The following is an 18,212-nucleotide window of genomic DNA, read 5'->3' as shown; positions in this document are numbered from 1 at the left end:
CATCACTTACCAAGTTCACACAGTTCGCAAGGAGCAGAAACAAACTAGAATTGAACCAGAATAACCTGTAACCTCTAGCCCTAACCTTCCGAGGAGTCTGCCGAGGTAACTTCTGTTGGTGGACTTTAAATATCACACTTACTTTATAGCATTGTAGAAATTTGGACACGGTTCAATAGCAATAGGGAATAATACAAACTCTCAGCCATATTGTGCCCTCGACAACAAATGTTGATATAACATTAATCTGCTCTTCTATAGATTTTTATCAACATAAGTCAAAAACTTTGTAAGTTGGGTCCTTTGCAAATTGGGTTTCATGAGTGCCATCCAATGGCATCAATGTTACTAAGAAAAAAGCTCCAAGTCCTCCTTTTATATCTTTTACATCTATCTATGCTCCTAAAATGTTTGAATTTTAGAGTTCTAATCTGACCTGAAGACTGCTATAAAGATACACAGACCCTCTTATGACATGATTAGGGACAGCAGAAACAGGTCTAGGAGAAGAAGGACATCCTCTTTAGAAGAACACAGACAAATTCTGAGGTCTGGCCCCATCTCTCTATTTGCAATGTGTGTGTTCCATTCACTCGTTTATGAAATAGGGATAAGCATGCACACCTCACAGGCTTGCTGTGCAGGCTACACCAGACAATAATGTCAGCAAAGCAAATCGCGTATTGTTGACTCATGGGAGCTGGTGGTGCTCTTAACTGCTGTTGTTGATGTAATTTTATGTGATGATTTGACAGACGGCATAGTGGGTAGTGTGTATCTCCCGTCCCCTGGTGTTTGTCTTAAATGATACTGTATTCAGACCCAGAACGTGATAAAAACTACTGCCATTGTAGATTGTTGATGCCATTTCATACAACTGGGTGAAAGTCCCCTTTAATAGCTTGCTTGCTGGCCAAATTATTAGTCATTCATTATTTAAATAAGAAAATGTTAGAATTCCAGTGTAAGGTTTTCAGCTCAGAGTAGTAGGAAAGCCATAGGGAAACCTTGAAGTAAGAGAAATTTGTCTCACCAGAAGTCTTCCTTTTTGGAGTCTTTTCTTCCACTGTGGCATGCCTTCTCTGGATATAGACACATTGTTGGGACTCTTCTTTCTAGAGAAAAGATATGTGACACAAATCACAACACTGAATTGTCAGTCATAACATATTACACTAAAAGGAGAATTTTTACTTGAAAACATGGATTATAAACTTCTATCCAGGGGTGCCTGGGTAGCTCAGTAGGTTAAGCGTCTGCCTTCAACTAAGGTCATGATGTCGGGGTCCTGGGATCCAGCCCGGAGTCAGAGCCAGACTCCCTGCTCAGGGGGAGTCTGCTTCTTCCTCTCCCTCTGCCCCTCCCACCAGCTCATGCTTGATCTCTCTCTTGCTCTATCTCAGATAAATAAAATCTTTTTAAAAGTAAATAAATAAACCTGTACCCACACCAAAACACTGCCCATGGACGTTTATAGCAGCTTTATTTATAGCTTCCAGAACTTGAAGCAACCAGGCTGCCTTTCAGTAGGTGAATTGATAAACAAACTGGTGCATCCATATGATGGAATAGTACTTAGCAATAAAAAGAAATGAGCTATCACACCACCAAAAGACATGGAGATTAAGGCAGAAAACAGCCTTAATATAAATGATGGACTTTAATTACATTTAATAATAATGAGTCCAGATGGTTCATCAACTAATAAATGTATCACAGTAATAAAAGATGTCACCATAGGAGAAACTGCACCAGGAAAGGGAGTATGTGGGAACTCTATTTTCCAATCAATTTTTCTGTAAACCTAAAACTTCTCTTAAAAATCGTACTGTCTGTGAATTTTTTTAAAGAGATGATTATAAAGAAATCATGTTTAATATCAAGGGCTGAATTCTTCAAACTATAGTTTGGGGGAATAGAGGGTAAGAGTTGTGCCGTGATCACTAGCCCATTCCACCAGTTGTCCTGATTCACAGGTGAACCTCCTCCAACATCAGCCTAACTGAAGCTGATTCCTTCTTTTAGTTCTGCGAGCATGGCCAGTGACTTTAGGAAAAGGAGGAAGAGCGAGCCTGCAGTGGGGCCGCCCCGGGGCGTGGATCCCAGTGCGAGCAGGACTAGCCCAGGTGGAGCGGACCTCCCAGGACCAAGCACCACCCTGACAAAGTCTTATATCATCAGTTCCTCTCCTTCTTCCCCCTCAAGAGCAAAAGGTGAGCAATAATAGATTGACATGTAAGCAGTTTACTAGCTTAATTTTAAACTGAGGGACTCTGGGAGAGCTGGTCCAGGATAACCATCCAGAGACAGCTAGCATTTAAACACAGCATCTTGACTACAACATCACTTCAAAACAATTAACCATCTTTTCTCACACAGACTAGGTCAGACTGGTGAGCCACTTGAGGGGCTCCATGGACTCTATCATCTGGTATATTCATGCTTTTTTTCTTCCAAATATATCATTTTTGGGGTTTGCTTGGACAAATTCAAAGTATCTAACTTATTGTCAGGCTTTTAAAAGATCACATGTATAAATGTTTGCATACTGTCAAAAATATTCTAATCTCACTACAACTAGTAAAGCTAATCACGTTTCTAGAACAGGAATTAGAAGTAGCAACAAAGAACACTATTGCCTAAAACACTTTGATTTTTTTTTAATTGCTTTGTTCTAGATAAAAATGTGTCTAACCTACTGAAGTTGTGGTTTAGTCACCAGTTCTATATTTTGAACAATCATATAGATGCTAGAATATCCATGTTCTGCATGGAACATGGTGTTTGATTCAGATCATTCCACTAGGAAGAACTAACTGGTTTCAAGTCATACTTAAGAAATTTAGGTATCATCACGCCATTTTCCCGTATGACCTGCCTCCTCGTTGGAAATTCAGCAAGTTCTGTTGAGAGAGAGCAGGGTCGTTGAAAGACTGCTTAGAGCATTATTGCCATGCTGACCAGAATATTCCTAAGATGGAGGCTGAGGCTTGAACCAGCATCCACAGATACCCAAGGCTATACGCTTATGGGGCCCCACAGCCGCCCCCAGTCTCCTGGGGTTGAAAGAGAACACAGAAGGAATTTGAAGTGTGTGAAGTAGCTGAGCTCTAACAGACGTGTCCATAATATAACACAGAGTCAGCTACACGTATTAACCTAAGTGCTACAAGGGTTGCCATGTGATAATTAAAGCTAAGCGGTAGCTGGTATGTGTGCAGAAGACAGGCAGGTGAGGATGAGTGGACTCCAGGATAGAAGGGAGGCAGGCCCTGGTCGCTTTCCACAGCCCAGTCAATGGTATATACTACCTAGAAGGTTCAGAAGGAGTGAGCCCCTTTTATGACACCTTTCGTCATATTGACAGAGATACTTTTATCACATTCTACTCATTTATGCAAATGAATACCTTAAGATAATAAGTCATGAAATACCATTGATTTATTATGCTTGGATAGCACCCAAAAACCAAAATGATTCTGATTCATTTAGATGAATGCTTTTATCCTGGGGAGTGTTAAGTCAACTTTATGTCCCAAATATTACATATCTACCTCATGTGCTTATCTACTTTTGAAAAATGTGGGTAAGATTGTAAGGCAGGAACTATCAATACTGGTATTTTCTTTCATTAGGTTTCCTCCTAAGAAGGAAATTTCCCATTTAGATGTACTTTGGCCTTCCATTTATTAGCTCACCTAGCGGAGCAAAAGAGAAGAGTGTTTCCAAACATATTCCAAATTTAGGTCAGTTTTAGCTCTCTATTCTCAAATTACAAAACATTTTAAAAAAACAACCTCCCCAGAGAAAAGCAAGATGGATTTATCTCTGATGCATGTTTTATATTATATCCAGTTATCCTTATGAGAACCTGCCTCGTAAAAGGTTGAAAATGGAGCAATTAAAAAGGTAAATTCATTTAGGTAAAGAGGCTCTTAGTTTTTTTTTTTTTTTTTCTCGGAAAAATAGTAGCGGCAGTAGTTCACAGCATCTTGGTTTTGCGATTTTGGAAAGTACTTTGTGTCACTGCTTTTTCTGACTAATGCCCATGAAAAATTATTTGATACAGTTATGGGAGTGGTATTTAAATGCAAATTTATAAATTACTCTTTACCTCTTTATCATTTTAAACCAAATGAGACTCAAATCCTGACCCTGTTAGGTTGATTAATTCTATCTCACTTTGGCCTTAATTGTTAAACCTTTCGGTTACCACCAGGTCATGCTATTAACTTTCAAGGTACAATTAATAGTGCTTTTGGCATACCACGTTTGCCGAAAGATGTGTGAACACAATAAAAATAGGTCTATTAGCTACGCTAATTACTTCTTATATGTGGTTTTGTTAACTCTAAAATCTGCAAAGCTCCCTTCATTGAAAAAGTATTACCTGGCTTTAGAATTAGGCTTCCTTTCTCTAAAGTTGAAGCTGCATGTATAACAATCAGTGTCTAGACCAAACCACGCTAACTGCTTTCTCTTTGCTGTGCTGTCTGATGCTAAATGACATGCTCTCCTCTTTGTGAACCTTTTAACTTCTCCAAATGTCTCTCTTCCACCACGCTGCCCTGGATTAAAAGGTGGGGATGATATATGTCCATCCCTTTATGGTTACTCAGGGCTCAACGGCAACCCCTCCAATGAGTTAGATTACTGTAACACTTACAGACAGCATTTGGATGTCCCTCGTGACTCCCAGAGGGCCATTACTTTCAAGAATGGCTGGCAAATGGCCCGACAAAATGCAGAGATCTGGAGCAGCACTGAAGAAACTGTCTCCCCCAAAATCAAATCCCGTAGTTGCGATGATCTCCTCAATGATGACTGTGATAGCTTCCCTGACCCAAAAACCAAGTCAGAAAGTATGGGTTCTCTGTTATGTGAAGAGGATTCCAAAGAGAGCTGCCCCATAACATGGGCTTCGTCCTACATCCAGGAGGGTCGCAGTAATGGCAGATCAAGGCTCCGGCACAGGTCAGCCCATGACGCTCCAGGGTTCCTAAAAATGTACAAGAAAATGCACCGCATTAACCGCAAGGATTTGATGAATTCAGAGGTAATTTGCTCTGTAAAGTCGAGAATAATGCAGTATGAAAAGGAGCAGCAACACAAGGGCCTGCTCCATGGATGGAGCCAGTCTTCCACTGAGGAGGTGCCCAGGGACATGGTCCCGACCCGCATTTCAGAATTTGAAAAGTTGATTCAAAAGTCAAAGTCCATGCCCAATTTAGGAGATGAGATGTTGTCTCCCATAACCCTAGAACCTCCACAAAATGGTTTGTGTCCCAAAAGGCGATTCTCCATTGAGTCTTTGCTGGAGGAAGAAAGTCAAAGTAGACACCCTTCTCATGTACAACGAAGCTACAAACCTAAAACCGTCGTGCCAATTCATATTGAAGTCACCAGTGATGAGCAACCGAGAACTCATATGGAGTTTTCTGATAGTGACCAAGACGGAGTTGTGTCCGACCACAGTGATTACATTCACGTGGAAGGATCATCCTTTTGCAGTGAGAGTGATTTTGATCACTTTTCTTTCACATCCTCGGAAAGTTTTTATGGATCCAGCCACCATCACCACCACCATCACCACCACCATCACCGGCACCTCATCAGCTCCTGCAAAGGCAGATGCCCTGCCTCCTACACTCGATTTACCACAATGCTAAAACATGAAAGAGCCAAACATGAAAACTCTGAAGAGCCCAGGAGACAGGAAATGGACCCTGGCCTTTCTAAACTTGCATTTCTAGTCAGTCCCGTGCCTTTCCGCAGGAAAAAAAATTCGACCCCCAAAAAACAGACTGAGAAGGCAAAATGTAAAGCATCCGTGTTTGAGGCCCTAGACTCTGCCCTTAAAGACATCTGTGACCAAATTAAAGCTGAAAAGAGAAGGGGAAGTTTACCAGACAACAGTATACTGCACCGTCTTATCAGTGAACTGCTGCCAGATATTCCAGAGAGGAACTCATCACTCAAAGCTCTAAAAAGGAGCCCCATGCACCAGCCTTTCCACCCACTGCCTCCAGATGGTGCTATTCATTGTCCATTGTACCAGAACGACTGTGGGAGAATGCCTCACAGTGCCTCTTTCCCAGATGTGGACACCGCCTCCAACTACCACCACCAAGACCATGAGAGTGTGCAGAGTCTCCAAGGTGGATGAACTTTTCTTTCTTTTTTCCTTGTGGTTCAGACACCCACCATCCAGCTCTTTCACTTTCCATCCCTACATCTCATCATTCCTACACTGTAAGACCACTTGGCATCGTCATGTGTTTTGAAGCAAATGCTTGTTGTGCAAACATGTCTCACTGAATAGTCTCATTTGCCCATGTGATATTCAGACTCGATGTGTGGCTTAAAGTGACCACCAATTCACAAAAATTTGCTCATTCAAAATCAAAAGGCAAAACCATCTTGTAGCTGAATGTTAGGGCTGGCACAACTTACATCAAGAACACAAATTAAACTCATTTTAACCATTTAAAAGGATTTCGAGACAGAGACCATGATTGAGTATCAGTATCCTTAAGAGACTGACAACTCTTTTTTTGTTGTTGTAAAATGAATCAAAATGAGTAATTTAACAAATAGTTTTTCCCTTGTTTTTATATTAACATTATAAAGTTATATTCACTCAATAAATCATTTGCTTACATCCAATATAAAGATACTGCATTAAAACACTCAGGAAGCAAAACTGAAGTGTATAATGTAGTAATTGGTGGAAAATGAAAAAAGAATAGGATTTGTTTAAATTCATTTAAAGGACACGATGGAATAAAATTTTTGTGAACGTATCTTTAAGCTATATACACAGAAATCTCATCTCCATCACTCAGTGTGTTTCATTTTCTCTGCCTTTCCATTGCTTTATTTATTTATTATCTATTTCCACTGAAAGAATCCTATAGCAACATTTGAATTAGACCATGTAGGTTCAACATTCCCTGAGGCGCTGGACTCAACGTGACTCCCAAGCCCATTTTCATAGATGGTTTATCACCTTGCAGTGGCAACATAAGGGCAAATAGGACTTCAAATGCAGAGGACATTTTTTGAGTTTTTTTTTAAGGATGTGTTGACATTCTCATACAATTCTTTTTAACAATTCTTAAGTACATCTGTTTACTATATAAATTTTAAGAAGCTGGAAAGAATATTCCATGCTGACATTTGGATTATCAACAGTCTTCTATGCACGGGACACGGCAAAGTGCTTAGCACACATTGTCTCATTAGCACTGGCCTGAACCTGGGTGAAAGGTGTTATTATAAGCACTGTTTTACAATCAAGACCCAGGGAGGACAAGAGATTTGACCAAAGTCATTTAGGGAGTAGGTAGGAGAAAAGAGATTCAAACTCCTAGTAATTCAGAATTTGTCTCTATAGGCCAAAATATCATCTCTATAAGCCAAAAAAAAAAAATTAAAATTTCCCATGCATGTATTGTATGTGGCTCAGTCATTATCTGCCGTTGCACAATTCGCTTATTTTATTAGTATTTATCTTTGCTTTTATTTATACTACCACCACATGCTGCAAAAATAATAAATTTAGAATTTTTTAAATCAATGCCTACAATCTGAAATTTTCACTGATTGAGACATGTCATAACTTAAGTTTTTAGTAACCTAGCTACCTTTTCTAGTTTTTCAATATTGGACAATTCCAGTTATTCAATTAAGCAGATCAATAATCACCTCTAAATGTTATGCACAGTTATAGTATATTATTGAAACATGATTTAAGGGGGCTTTGAAATGCATTTCAATTAAATAAAATATTTACTTTCCAAATTTGTTTAGCCCACTTGAAAAATAGTTTATATTCCAAGGATTAGTAAAACTGATTTACATTTTAATGATCAGTATGAGAGCCCTATGATCATATAAGTATATGAATTTAAAACAGAAAATATATAGCGTATAATCCTCTATCTTTCTTGAAAATAACTGATTAAGTTTTACCTGAAATGTTTGTGGCCATGCTGATGCTGTCTTATTAAGTCTAAAGACTTTGAAATTCACAGAGTTAGACTTTTATCCTTATATGTCACATAACTGATACCCCCACCTGCTGTGAAGTAGACAATTCTTCCTTATAGTCAAAGGAGTAAAATCTTTAAACAATATTTTCTTTTTATGAATTGCCATTCTTAACTCCTTTATAGCTGTATTTGTTTTATTTTTAATACTTCTGTTAACCAGTATAACTAAATTGTTAAAGGCTAAGAGAAAGAATTTACTAATTTTGACCACTTACACCAGTAAAATTCTATAAGAGATTACTAGGACACTTTTAGCCTCTAGTTACATTTCCACATATAAATCTATAGAGTATGAGACCATTAAGAAATAGCTGTAATCATAATTTTGTAATGTAATTATCTATACTTTGTTTTAAGGTGAACAAAAGCAATTCAGTATTTCATGAGCAGTTTGGCAACCAATATGATACTTTCTGTTTAGAGAATTTTTATTTCTTTGTTTCTTGGAATAAATATATACTTTCTGATAAGGTAGTTGAGCAAAAGGGAAGATAAAGGCGGCCTTTTAAGTCTTCAGATGACATCATATCAGACTCAATGAATATTTAACGATTGGGGTGCAGGGATGGGGACAGGGAATAGACACAACCATAGTTCGTCCATCATCATACATTCTTTATTTTTCTTTTTCATTACTGCATTCTTAAATTGTTCCACAAAATGTTTTAGTTTTTGTAAATTGTTGCTATTTTCAAATTGTCCATCTTCTGTGGAGCCTATAAAGGTCATGATAAGTTGGAGGATTAGAAAGTATTCAATCTTTGAGATGAGAAATACCTGTGACTATAAATTGTCTACACCGGGTGCTACAGCATAGCTTCCTCAACAATGTAACAATTATATTTGTGATTATAATGCTTCTGCCACCCCGGATTATTTTTTACCTTTTTTGAAATGCTTTGGTTTTGTGTCTTCTATCCCAACTTTATAATTACCGATGAGTTTTATGCCCATGTCTTCCACTGTGTTATCTCTCTAAGTCTGAAGGAGGAAATAGTTGCCACCAGGGAAAAATGGCTAAAAGGGTCAGCTTTTAATTCAGCAGGTACTCACTCTGACCCCGTCCTCTCCCCATAGACCACGAGTCCCCTAGAAGTTACGCATCCACCATGAGTGACCTGGGGAGAAGTGTACCTCGGGACAGAAGAGGAACTCCAGAAAAAGAGGTAGTTTGTTTAGTGCTACTTGAGTCTCTTCTCTGCAGTGTATTTGGTCAAGCACCTGTCACCTGAAGTTATGTCCAAAACCAGTAAAGAACCTAGATTAAGAACATAAAAATGACAGGAGAGAAACAAAGGACTCCAAGCAGTATGCACCACGACCCTCACTACAGATCTCCCCCAAAGGCAGCCCAGCTTGAGCAGCCAGGCCCCTCCGAGTCTTGACCTGACATCCATGAATTAACTGTGTGAGAGTGGTGAGCTTGGGCTGCCTCGTTGAGGAAGATCTCCCTGTACAAACTTGCCTGCTGGGGGGAGGCGGGGGGCGGCTAGGTCATCTGTGTTGCAAATCAATATAGATATGACATATATAATTTTGGCTGGCCTGCTTCTGTTGGAGAACAGCCCTGAAAAATCACTCCTCCTAGGAACCACCTACCAACTAGCTCTGTGTCCACAGCTCCAAGCCAGGGCCGGAGCTCTGGTTCAGGCTACCTTGGAGTCATCTGGTGGCAACTAAAAGCCAGTCTGAGACTGGCAGCCATTCCAGGAGAATCAGTACAGGTGTCTCCTATAGTCTGGTACCTGTGGGACCCTCAGAGAAGTCAGGAATGTTCCAGTTTGCCTAAAGTTCACAGACTCACAGGGAAAGAGAGTGGGGTGAGGGGATTACTGGGAAGTGGAGAAGGAAATGCTGGAGTGGCTAGCTGTGGGGTACAGGCTGATCCAAGGTGAGAGTGTATCTCATCTTACCAGAACTAAAAGGGGTGAGCAGCTGGCTTCCCGTGTGCTAAGGAATTCCTGAGCCCTCCAGGCAATGCAAGATGACCAAGCCTGTGCTTTGGGTCACTCACTAGCTTCCCAGTGATAACTGGGCTAGGATTTCTTTGCTACTAGGTGGATAATTATCTAGCAAAAGGGATGATAGCTTCCACCCTGACTCTTCCCAGCCATTTTATTATGATCGTGAAGGAGTTGTGTCAATATATAGGACTTAAAGCAACTGACACTCTGCAGTTATCCCAGGAAAGATATATACCTGGGACAGAACCCTATTACAGCATTCATCTTCCTTAGTTTCTAGGAGGAAATATGATATTCGGTAGTTATGACGAAAAAGTCATCTACTAGTTTACATACCTAAATGAAGGACTAATTGATTTATAAATTGCAGAAAAGACTTACATTATATATGTTTAAGCATTCCTTGTGCTTTCACTTCCCTTTAATTCACATGAAATTGCTTTCTTGTAAAAAATCCAAATTGTAAGTTAGTGCTAATTGTTTACCTTCCCTTTCAGAAATTGCCTGCAAAAGCTGTTTATGATTTTAAAGCTCAGACATCTAAGTAAGTAAGATAAGTGTTCATTATATGATGTAGGGTGGCTTTAAAAACTTCAGTAATATTTAAGATGTAACTATAGCAATGACATGTATTACAAATAAGGTCTAAGTCCCAATTCGGCGATCGACTATAACTAGTGGTTCCCTCACAATTAATTGGGAGAGGGTTCATTTTATTTTCATTTGTAGTTGAGAAACATTGAGTTTTAAATGACACTAAACATGTTAGAGCACCGTGAGTTCAAAAGGATAGGAAAAACAAAATGAAACTAAGCATATTTGTTTCTAGAATTTTTGTGTCAAGAATGAAAAGTAAAGTGTAGGGAGTAATTAACAGTAACAGGGAGAATTTGATAACATTTATTTATTTAACTACAGCTAGGATAATTTGGAGGGTAGAAGGATAGAACTGTGTCCAAAGATTCCTATAGTCAAATTTCCATGGCTTAACACTCAAAGCTTCGAGATTCTGAGCAAAAAACTCTCCTGTGGTCTTTCGATGTTGGTGTTTTCATACTTCTATGTTGCAGGTTTTTTTTTTTTAACCTTCTGTCCTTAGGAACTTGTTCATCAAATGGGCATGTGGTTAAGAAAAGCCAATACTGAGCACATAAGGAGGCTTAAATAGGAAGGAATCTTCCAGCTATGCATGGCCCATGTGTGTATAGATCCGATTTAAGAAACTTTGGTTTCCAATTAGAATTCAAGATATTGAAATCATTGTATATTGGCATTAAATTTCCTGTGTTGTTTAGACTGAACGTATCCAATAACAAAAATATTTCACTTGTAGAAAGGCACATTATATTAATTAATGGTTCTAGAAACTGTCTCTGACATAAGACATACAAAGAATAAAATCACTTAGAATTTGGTAATACTGCTGAGATGGGGAAATGAACTAAATAGGAGAATGCTCTTTTAGAAATTAAGATGTCAAACATGGCTTAAATCTTGTGTTTAAAAAAAAAATCCTGAAGAAAAGCTTACAAGTTTGTTTGTTTTTTTATGGGGGGGTGGGGCGGTTGAATGAGATAAGTAACATCTGCTTTGTCTCTACTACACTCTAGTCCTTATTACTGCTCTTTGGGTACAGTGTAATGATTTGTAGGATGCAATGCATGCCGATTTTTACAAAATAATGATACAGAACGTGTATATTTCATTTCTTCCTCGTGACAAGCAATCAAAAGCTTTTTTAAATGTATGAAACCCGGAGGAATGACAGGGCATATGACAAAGGAAAGGTATCCACCCAGTGCTCACAGCTTTTTAAGAAGGCTTAATAAAAAACAAGCTTTGAGAGAAAGATGATGTGCAGTGCAGAGGGTGTTAATTGGGGTGTTAATTGCGTCGCTGGATTTTGTTTGCTCCAAGTGCCAACCAAGCCTTACAACCGTCCTCCAAGGCCATGTCCTCATTACAAAAGCTCAGAGTTAGTAAAAGGTTCGAGGCTTTTATATGGCACAGCCTTTCTGAATGATTGCTTGCACCACCCCCTGCCTTTCTAGGCCCACAAAATCTAATTCTGTAAGCCTTCAGAGAAATCCATTAAATAATCACCCATGGAAGCCATCCATATTTTTGGGGAAAAAAAAAATGTTTCCTACATACCATAAGTAAACTGATCCAATTGCAGCTTAATCATATTCCTCTCATGCTGTTCTCAGGAAATGTAGAGAGCAGCCCCCAGTGTAGTTACCCGATTTGACACAAAATCGAGGTTATGGATGATTCACGTGGCTTTAAAAGGCTCACACACCCAGAAGCACTGAATGTCACAGAAGTGCTCTTAACTAATAGCTAGATGTAAGTGCTTTTCATGCCTAACATCTTATAAACAAGAGACAGGTAGAGGTATCTGTTTTTATTAAATATCCATTTTAAAAGCTATTTTTCTTTACCTAATGCAAAAACTCTCATTTCTAAAAATACAGCTCAGTAATTCACCAAAGGTAATGTCTCAATTGTTAAATAGGAAAAAGAGATAAAATGTCATTTCTAAAGGTTGTCAATGGCCATCCTTCAAAAGGTTTAGGGGAGGGAAGAAGCAAGCTTACCATGATGCAGCTCAGAAACTCAAGGTCTGACATGAGAGGGACACAGTTTTGAAAACTGTTAAGTGAGGTTTCTGTCCTTCACCTAGAAGCCATCAAAATTTTTATTTTTTTTTTGCCATCAAAAATTTAAATACTAGCCTTTAGAAATGGAAAAGATCTCTTTTCAGCTGTAAAAGAAAAAGTTCATTTTCTCCAATCGACATTTAAAAACAAAAAGCTCCACTTCCTAGTCTCCTTTCCAGAAACAAAACACACTCAGTGCTAATAAAGTTGTTGGATAGTAAACATGAAATATTTTAGTTTTTTGTTTTCTACATCGGGCACTTGCATAAAAGAGGGAAGTACTGTGTTTGAATGTGAGGCTCTAGGAATCTCCTTTGTCTTTAGGGTTACTGAAAATGTAATGTGCGTTCAATGTGAAGATTTTCACGTGTCTAATTGTGCAGTCATTCTTTTAATATGCAACAGTGGCTTTTTTTTCCAATTCAAGCTTTCAATCAATGAGAAATATTCCACTTCTGATATCCACCTGTCTCTTCATTATCTATTCACCCCAAATACATGATCCAACTCCAGATTCTGAACAAAACAATGCAGAAGATTCAGGAGTAGGAAGGCAGATGTCTAGGAAAGTGGGGCTCTTGGGAAAAGATAGGAAATGAGTGTCCTCCAACAAAACATAATTATGGAGGCAAAACAACAAACAGACACAATTCCCTGGATAATGAAGCTGTGAAAAAACAGATGCAGTGAGCATGAGAAGGTAGGCATGAATTATCCAAAATAAGTTAACAGTCTTTAGAACTTCAAATTACATACCCACATTTACCTGCTTAGGAAAGAAGCAGGTAATTAAGCTTCTTCTTAGAAATAGCCCAGATGGTAAAGCATAGTTAGTGTCTCGAAAATATTTTTATTTTTTAAAAAACAAAGATCTAGGGATGCATGGGTGGCTTAATCAGTTGATGATCTCAGGGTCCTGGGATGGAGCCCCCACACATCAGACTCTGCACTCAGCAGGGAGTCTGTTTCTCTGCCTCTCTCTCCCACTCCTTCTGGCCTCCTATCCCTCCTGCTCATGTGCTCTCTCACTCCCTCTCTAAAATAAATAACTACATCTTTTTTTAAAAAAAAGACATAAAGAAAGCAACAGCAATTTGTACATGTCTTCATATTTAAAACATGTCTATCTCTGTGCTCCATTGAAGAATAAAAGATCTTTTTCTTTACACAAAGTAAATCCCATATCAAGACATTCCACCTACATGCCTGACAACCAGCTTCAAGGACGCATAAATAAAAATTTTTCTGCTAATGGCCCTTCTGTGCTAAGGCTAAATATTTACTTTGTTTATTGTAAGCTTTAGAACATCAAAAGGAGACAGAAAGAGAAGTCAAGCATCTGGCTAACTAGCTAACTAGCTTCAGGACAAACAAAACCAGTGCAGAACCCATCTGCCATTATTCCAAGCTTCATGACTCCTCCACTATCAACAACAATTACACAGCAATAGCCTGCCCCGCCTTCAAATTTCATATGAATGTGCCCTTGATGTATATCAAGTGTGATGTTGACGCGTGTTCTCTTTTGAAATCACGTCTGAAGTTATAATGTGATAAGTGAATTTTAAGAGTTTGCAAGGAAAATCCTTATGTAACCGGGCTCGGCAGATTACTTACTATTGACAGTGTATTTCTCAGCCAAATGCAGATCAAGTGAGAGTGTTGATCTTAAGAGCAACTGCTATACATCAGGAAAAAAAACCTACTGAAACATGTCTGTTCCAGGGAGCTGTCATTCAAGAAAGGAGATACTGTCTACATCCTCAGGAAAATAGATCAAAATTGGTATGAGGGAGAGCACCACGGGAGAGTGGGCATTTTTCCGATCTCATATGTAGAGGTAAGTCCTTTCCTTTTCCTCTCCCATGGTCATTATTTCCAGAGTCACCACAGATCAAAAATAAATGTTTTCCTTCATAGAAACTCATACCTCCTGAAAAAGCACAGCCTGCGAGACCACCTCCCCCAGCCCAGCCTGGAGAAATCGGAGAAGCTCTGGCCAAATATAATTTCAGTGCTGACACAAATGTGGAGCTATCGCTGAGAAAGGTAACCCTGGCTGTTTTCTTCAACGGTGCATTTGGAAAGGCTATCTATTTTCAAAACTAAAATAGGTTGCCTTTCTCTTGGACATTTTTGTGTCTCCCCCGTGTGCTACAAAGGACTCTCTGTAAGGCCGCCCTGAGGCACCATCCCCTACTGCTCCTGTGTCCTTCCAGATGAGATCCCCTATGGGACACAAAGCTTCCCAGAGAGACCTTCCCTCCCGGGCTTGGCATGGCAGGCTCCAGATCCTCTCCAAGGGGCACCATGGGCTGAATATCCTGGAGCTCTATTTGGGGAAACATCGTATTGAAAAGCACTTTCATGTACTCAAATATTGTTGTCCTGCTGCCTTATTATTCAAATTTTTAAGAAATGATGTTCCAACATTTACTTTTATCTTGGCATCAAGGAATAGTCCTAAAATAATGAAGGTCCTTGTCACTACAGGGCCTTTTTAAGGAGCCATTTGTGCAGTGCTGTTCCCTTGATCAGCCTTCTCCAGGCCTCATGATTGACCCAAATTTCACCAGCGGCCAATCCAATTCTAGTCTCTCTTCTTCATAATATCAGAAAGAGCTCTTCTGGACTTGCAGCCTTACACAGTGAAGAAAGATCAAGTGAACAATTTTCATTCTTTGCTAAGCGGTCACATTCATTTGTTAGAGGCAAACACAGGTCTGCACAGAGTCCAGGGTAGAGAGTCATGTGCAGGATGGTTCTAGAACCTCCTCACCTACGGGTGAAGTCCTTAGCCAGGAGCAAAGAAGGGAAATACCAGTGTTCTTATCCTGGCATAACCTCATCTCGTTCTCCTTTCTTTGCCCTGGTTCTGCATCATCAACCGATCCATAGCCACCCTCCAAGCTCCAACACAGCTTTCCACGAACCGTACCAGCTTATGTTTCATAGTAAGAGAGAAGCTCCTGCCAATGCAATTTATAGCTCAAGCGAGGGCCTAGCAACAGTGGTGTGTTACCAAAAAATCAGTGCAATTTTAAGATTAGGGAGATTTACTTTTCTCCCGTGTGTTCTACACGGTGGCAGTGGCGGTGGGGAGTGGGCTCTGTAAACCACTCTGCATTTTGGCCAAAGGAAAGCTTGCACCTTGATGGCCACTGAAAGAAGGCCTCCCTCCTGTGCTGAAGTGTTGACTGTGTGCCACCTCTCATGCCCAATCAGTGGCCCAAACTTCCGTATCACCTGCTGGATGCAGCTGCAGAGCTTCTGCGGTGTAACCACATTTGGCCTCTGTATTTCTGGCAAGTGGTTTTGAGTTGAAACATAAGCTGGGTTTTGTGGCATTGACACGATTGCTGCCACTAGAATGGTGATCACAGGAAGTTCTATGACCACTAAAGCCAGGGGTTCTATAAAGATGTTTAATGACCACTGTGGTGTGGCCACCAGCCATTAGAATGGATAGTGGTGCTCCACGAGCTTGATGCAGACCACGTGGAGCTCAGCCCTGGCCACAGCTAGGGGTTAGCGAGGGTACCATCTTTGCCCCAGCCTGCTAGCCTTACTCTTTGACTGCTTACCACATGGAGATCAAGGAAGAAAAACAGCGTGCCGTTCAACTTCATCCCTTCCAGAGACTGACTTCTGCAACCCATCTGAGACACACTAGCACAGCAAACTGAGTTGCACTTTTCTGAAGCTGACGGAGATTTTCCCTGTTAAACTATCCTGCTTTTTTAAAGTAATTTGTGCAAGTCATTTGATACGGTACCCATGTGAACATGGGTAAGCCCATCCACATGAACCACACATCCTTAGGGAAGAATCTAATGGCATGAATGAATGATTACATTGCGTAGATGTTGATAGCCTGTAGCTTGGGTGTGAGCTCAGAGACTTTATTTGTATTCTCCCGGCAAAAAGAAACAAACCAAAACAAACAACAACGATAACAACTGGAGGTATCACACTTTCCCAGATGGAAAACCATCGTTTGTTAGAAAACATTGACAATTACACTTTTTGTTGCTGTTGTTATCACGTCTCTATTTATAACTCATTTTCCTAATATTCACTACAGGGAGATAGAGTTATTCTTCTTAAAAGAGTTGATCAAAACTGGTATGAAGGTAAAATTCCAGGAACGAGCAGACAAGGCATCTTCCCCGTTTCCTACGTAGAAGTCATCAAGAAGAATACAACCAAAGGTGCTGAGAATTACCCTGACCCACCAATACCCCACAGCTATTCTAGTGATAGAATCCACAGCTTAAGTTCAAATAAGGTAAGAAGACATTCTAGCATATTAGTATAATATTTGGGAGCTTGGAGGAAGATCATCAATATGTGATGTTAGGCATTAGACCATCCTATCTATTGCAAAGCACAAAATGTATATGTTACGTTTCTAAGTGTGCGTGCCATGTCAAGTCAATATAATTTATTTTTTCTGAGGGGTGCTAGCAAAAGGTTTAATGCCTAATTTTGATAATTTTATTTTCATTTTTTTGATAATTTTATTTTCAAATTAAAATATGGAAGGAGAAAACATTAGTATCATAAAATCCCATTGGATATGTATCTGCATATACACATATATATCTGCTTTGTGAAAATTTTTTCCTGAAGCTTAATTTTTTTTCAAAAGCTCGATTTCATATTTATCTATGCATATTTTACATGGATTATATATAGGTGTATATATATACACACATACATATACATAGGTGTGTGTGTGTGTGTGTGTGTGTATATATATATATATATATATATATGTACTATATTAAAGTCTATGTGAATAGATAGATCCCAAAATGGTTTATTTCATCAATACATGGTAATTAAGTTAACAAAATTCTATAAAAGTCTTGGGGTTTTTTAATATAGAGAAAGAGTAAAAATTTTTAATTAAGGCCCATAAGTCAGTTTGTTTATTAGTTTGCATGAAAATGTCATTAGGTGGTGATTAGGAGTCCTCAAGTTTATTTTATTAGGTTTAGGGTGATTTTGTGCCAGATCATGTCTCACTTGAGCTAGTAGCTAGAAAGATAATTACCTTTCTCAATATGTAGTCTAAAAGGGCCTTTACTTCCTGAGCTGGTTAATTAGAAAAGACTATTCTCCTACTTTCTTTACTCAGAGTGTGAAGTTTTTCTTAATTTTCTATTTAATTATAATATATCATGTTCTTTTCATGGATGGCATTTAGAGATTTCTTTCTGTTTCTCATTAACTTTCAAGTGTAAAACTTTAAATTACCAAGGAATTATTTCACTTCCCAACATTTTAAACATGTTGTTTTGCAAAATATGTTAAATGTTTTGATTGAGATCAAGGCTGGGACTTGAAAAAAATAAACCATTTAGAAAAGCTAACAAAATAACAACAGTATATCAGACATTATCAAAATGTGAAGTCATTTCATGTCCCACTGCAAGATAGCATCCCCAGTGACCCAAACACCCTTTGAAAATGAGTCTAGAAGGATTTTTAACATATGTAAAATGAAGCATTGAGTAAAATGAGTA

At 39.0% G+C, this 18,212-nt stretch overlaps 1 protein-coding gene across 50 annotated transcripts in view; it reads left to right on the top strand.

Moving 5' to 3' along the window:
- The window catches only part of SORBS2 (sorbin and SH3 domain containing 2), a 215,393-nt gene that overhangs the window by 173,457 nt on the left and 23,724 nt on the right, over nucleotides 1-18,212 (top strand). For 40 of the 50 annotated variants that reach the window (XM_072776009.1, XM_072776011.1, XM_072776007.1 and 37 more), the window contains 7 exons: nucleotides 2,026-2,213; nucleotides 4,581-6,158; nucleotides 9,132-9,220; nucleotides 10,516-10,562; nucleotides 14,407-14,521; nucleotides 14,602-14,730; nucleotides 16,766-16,969. In XM_072776009.1, coding sequence (XP_072632110.1) covers nucleotides 2,026-2,213; nucleotides 4,581-6,158; nucleotides 9,132-9,220; nucleotides 10,516-10,562; nucleotides 14,407-14,521; nucleotides 14,602-14,730; nucleotides 16,766-16,969 — 2,350 coding nt within the window. The remainder of the gene's footprint in view (nucleotides 1-2,025; nucleotides 2,214-4,580; nucleotides 6,159-9,131; nucleotides 9,221-10,515; nucleotides 10,563-14,406; nucleotides 14,522-14,601; nucleotides 14,731-16,765; nucleotides 16,970-18,212) is intronic. The other 10 variants (XM_072776051.1, XM_072776053.1, XM_072776057.1 and 7 more) reach the window with 1 other exon arrangement.

This window comes from Canis lupus, chromosome 15, assembly GCF_048164855.1.
Source record: "Canis lupus baileyi chromosome 15, mCanLup2.hap1, whole genome shotgun sequence".
Taxonomy (NCBI): Eukaryota; Metazoa; Chordata; class Mammalia; order Carnivora; family Canidae; genus Canis; species Canis lupus.
Note: the sequence above shows the minus strand (reverse complement) of the source record. Positions and strands in the feature narration are given on the sequence as shown.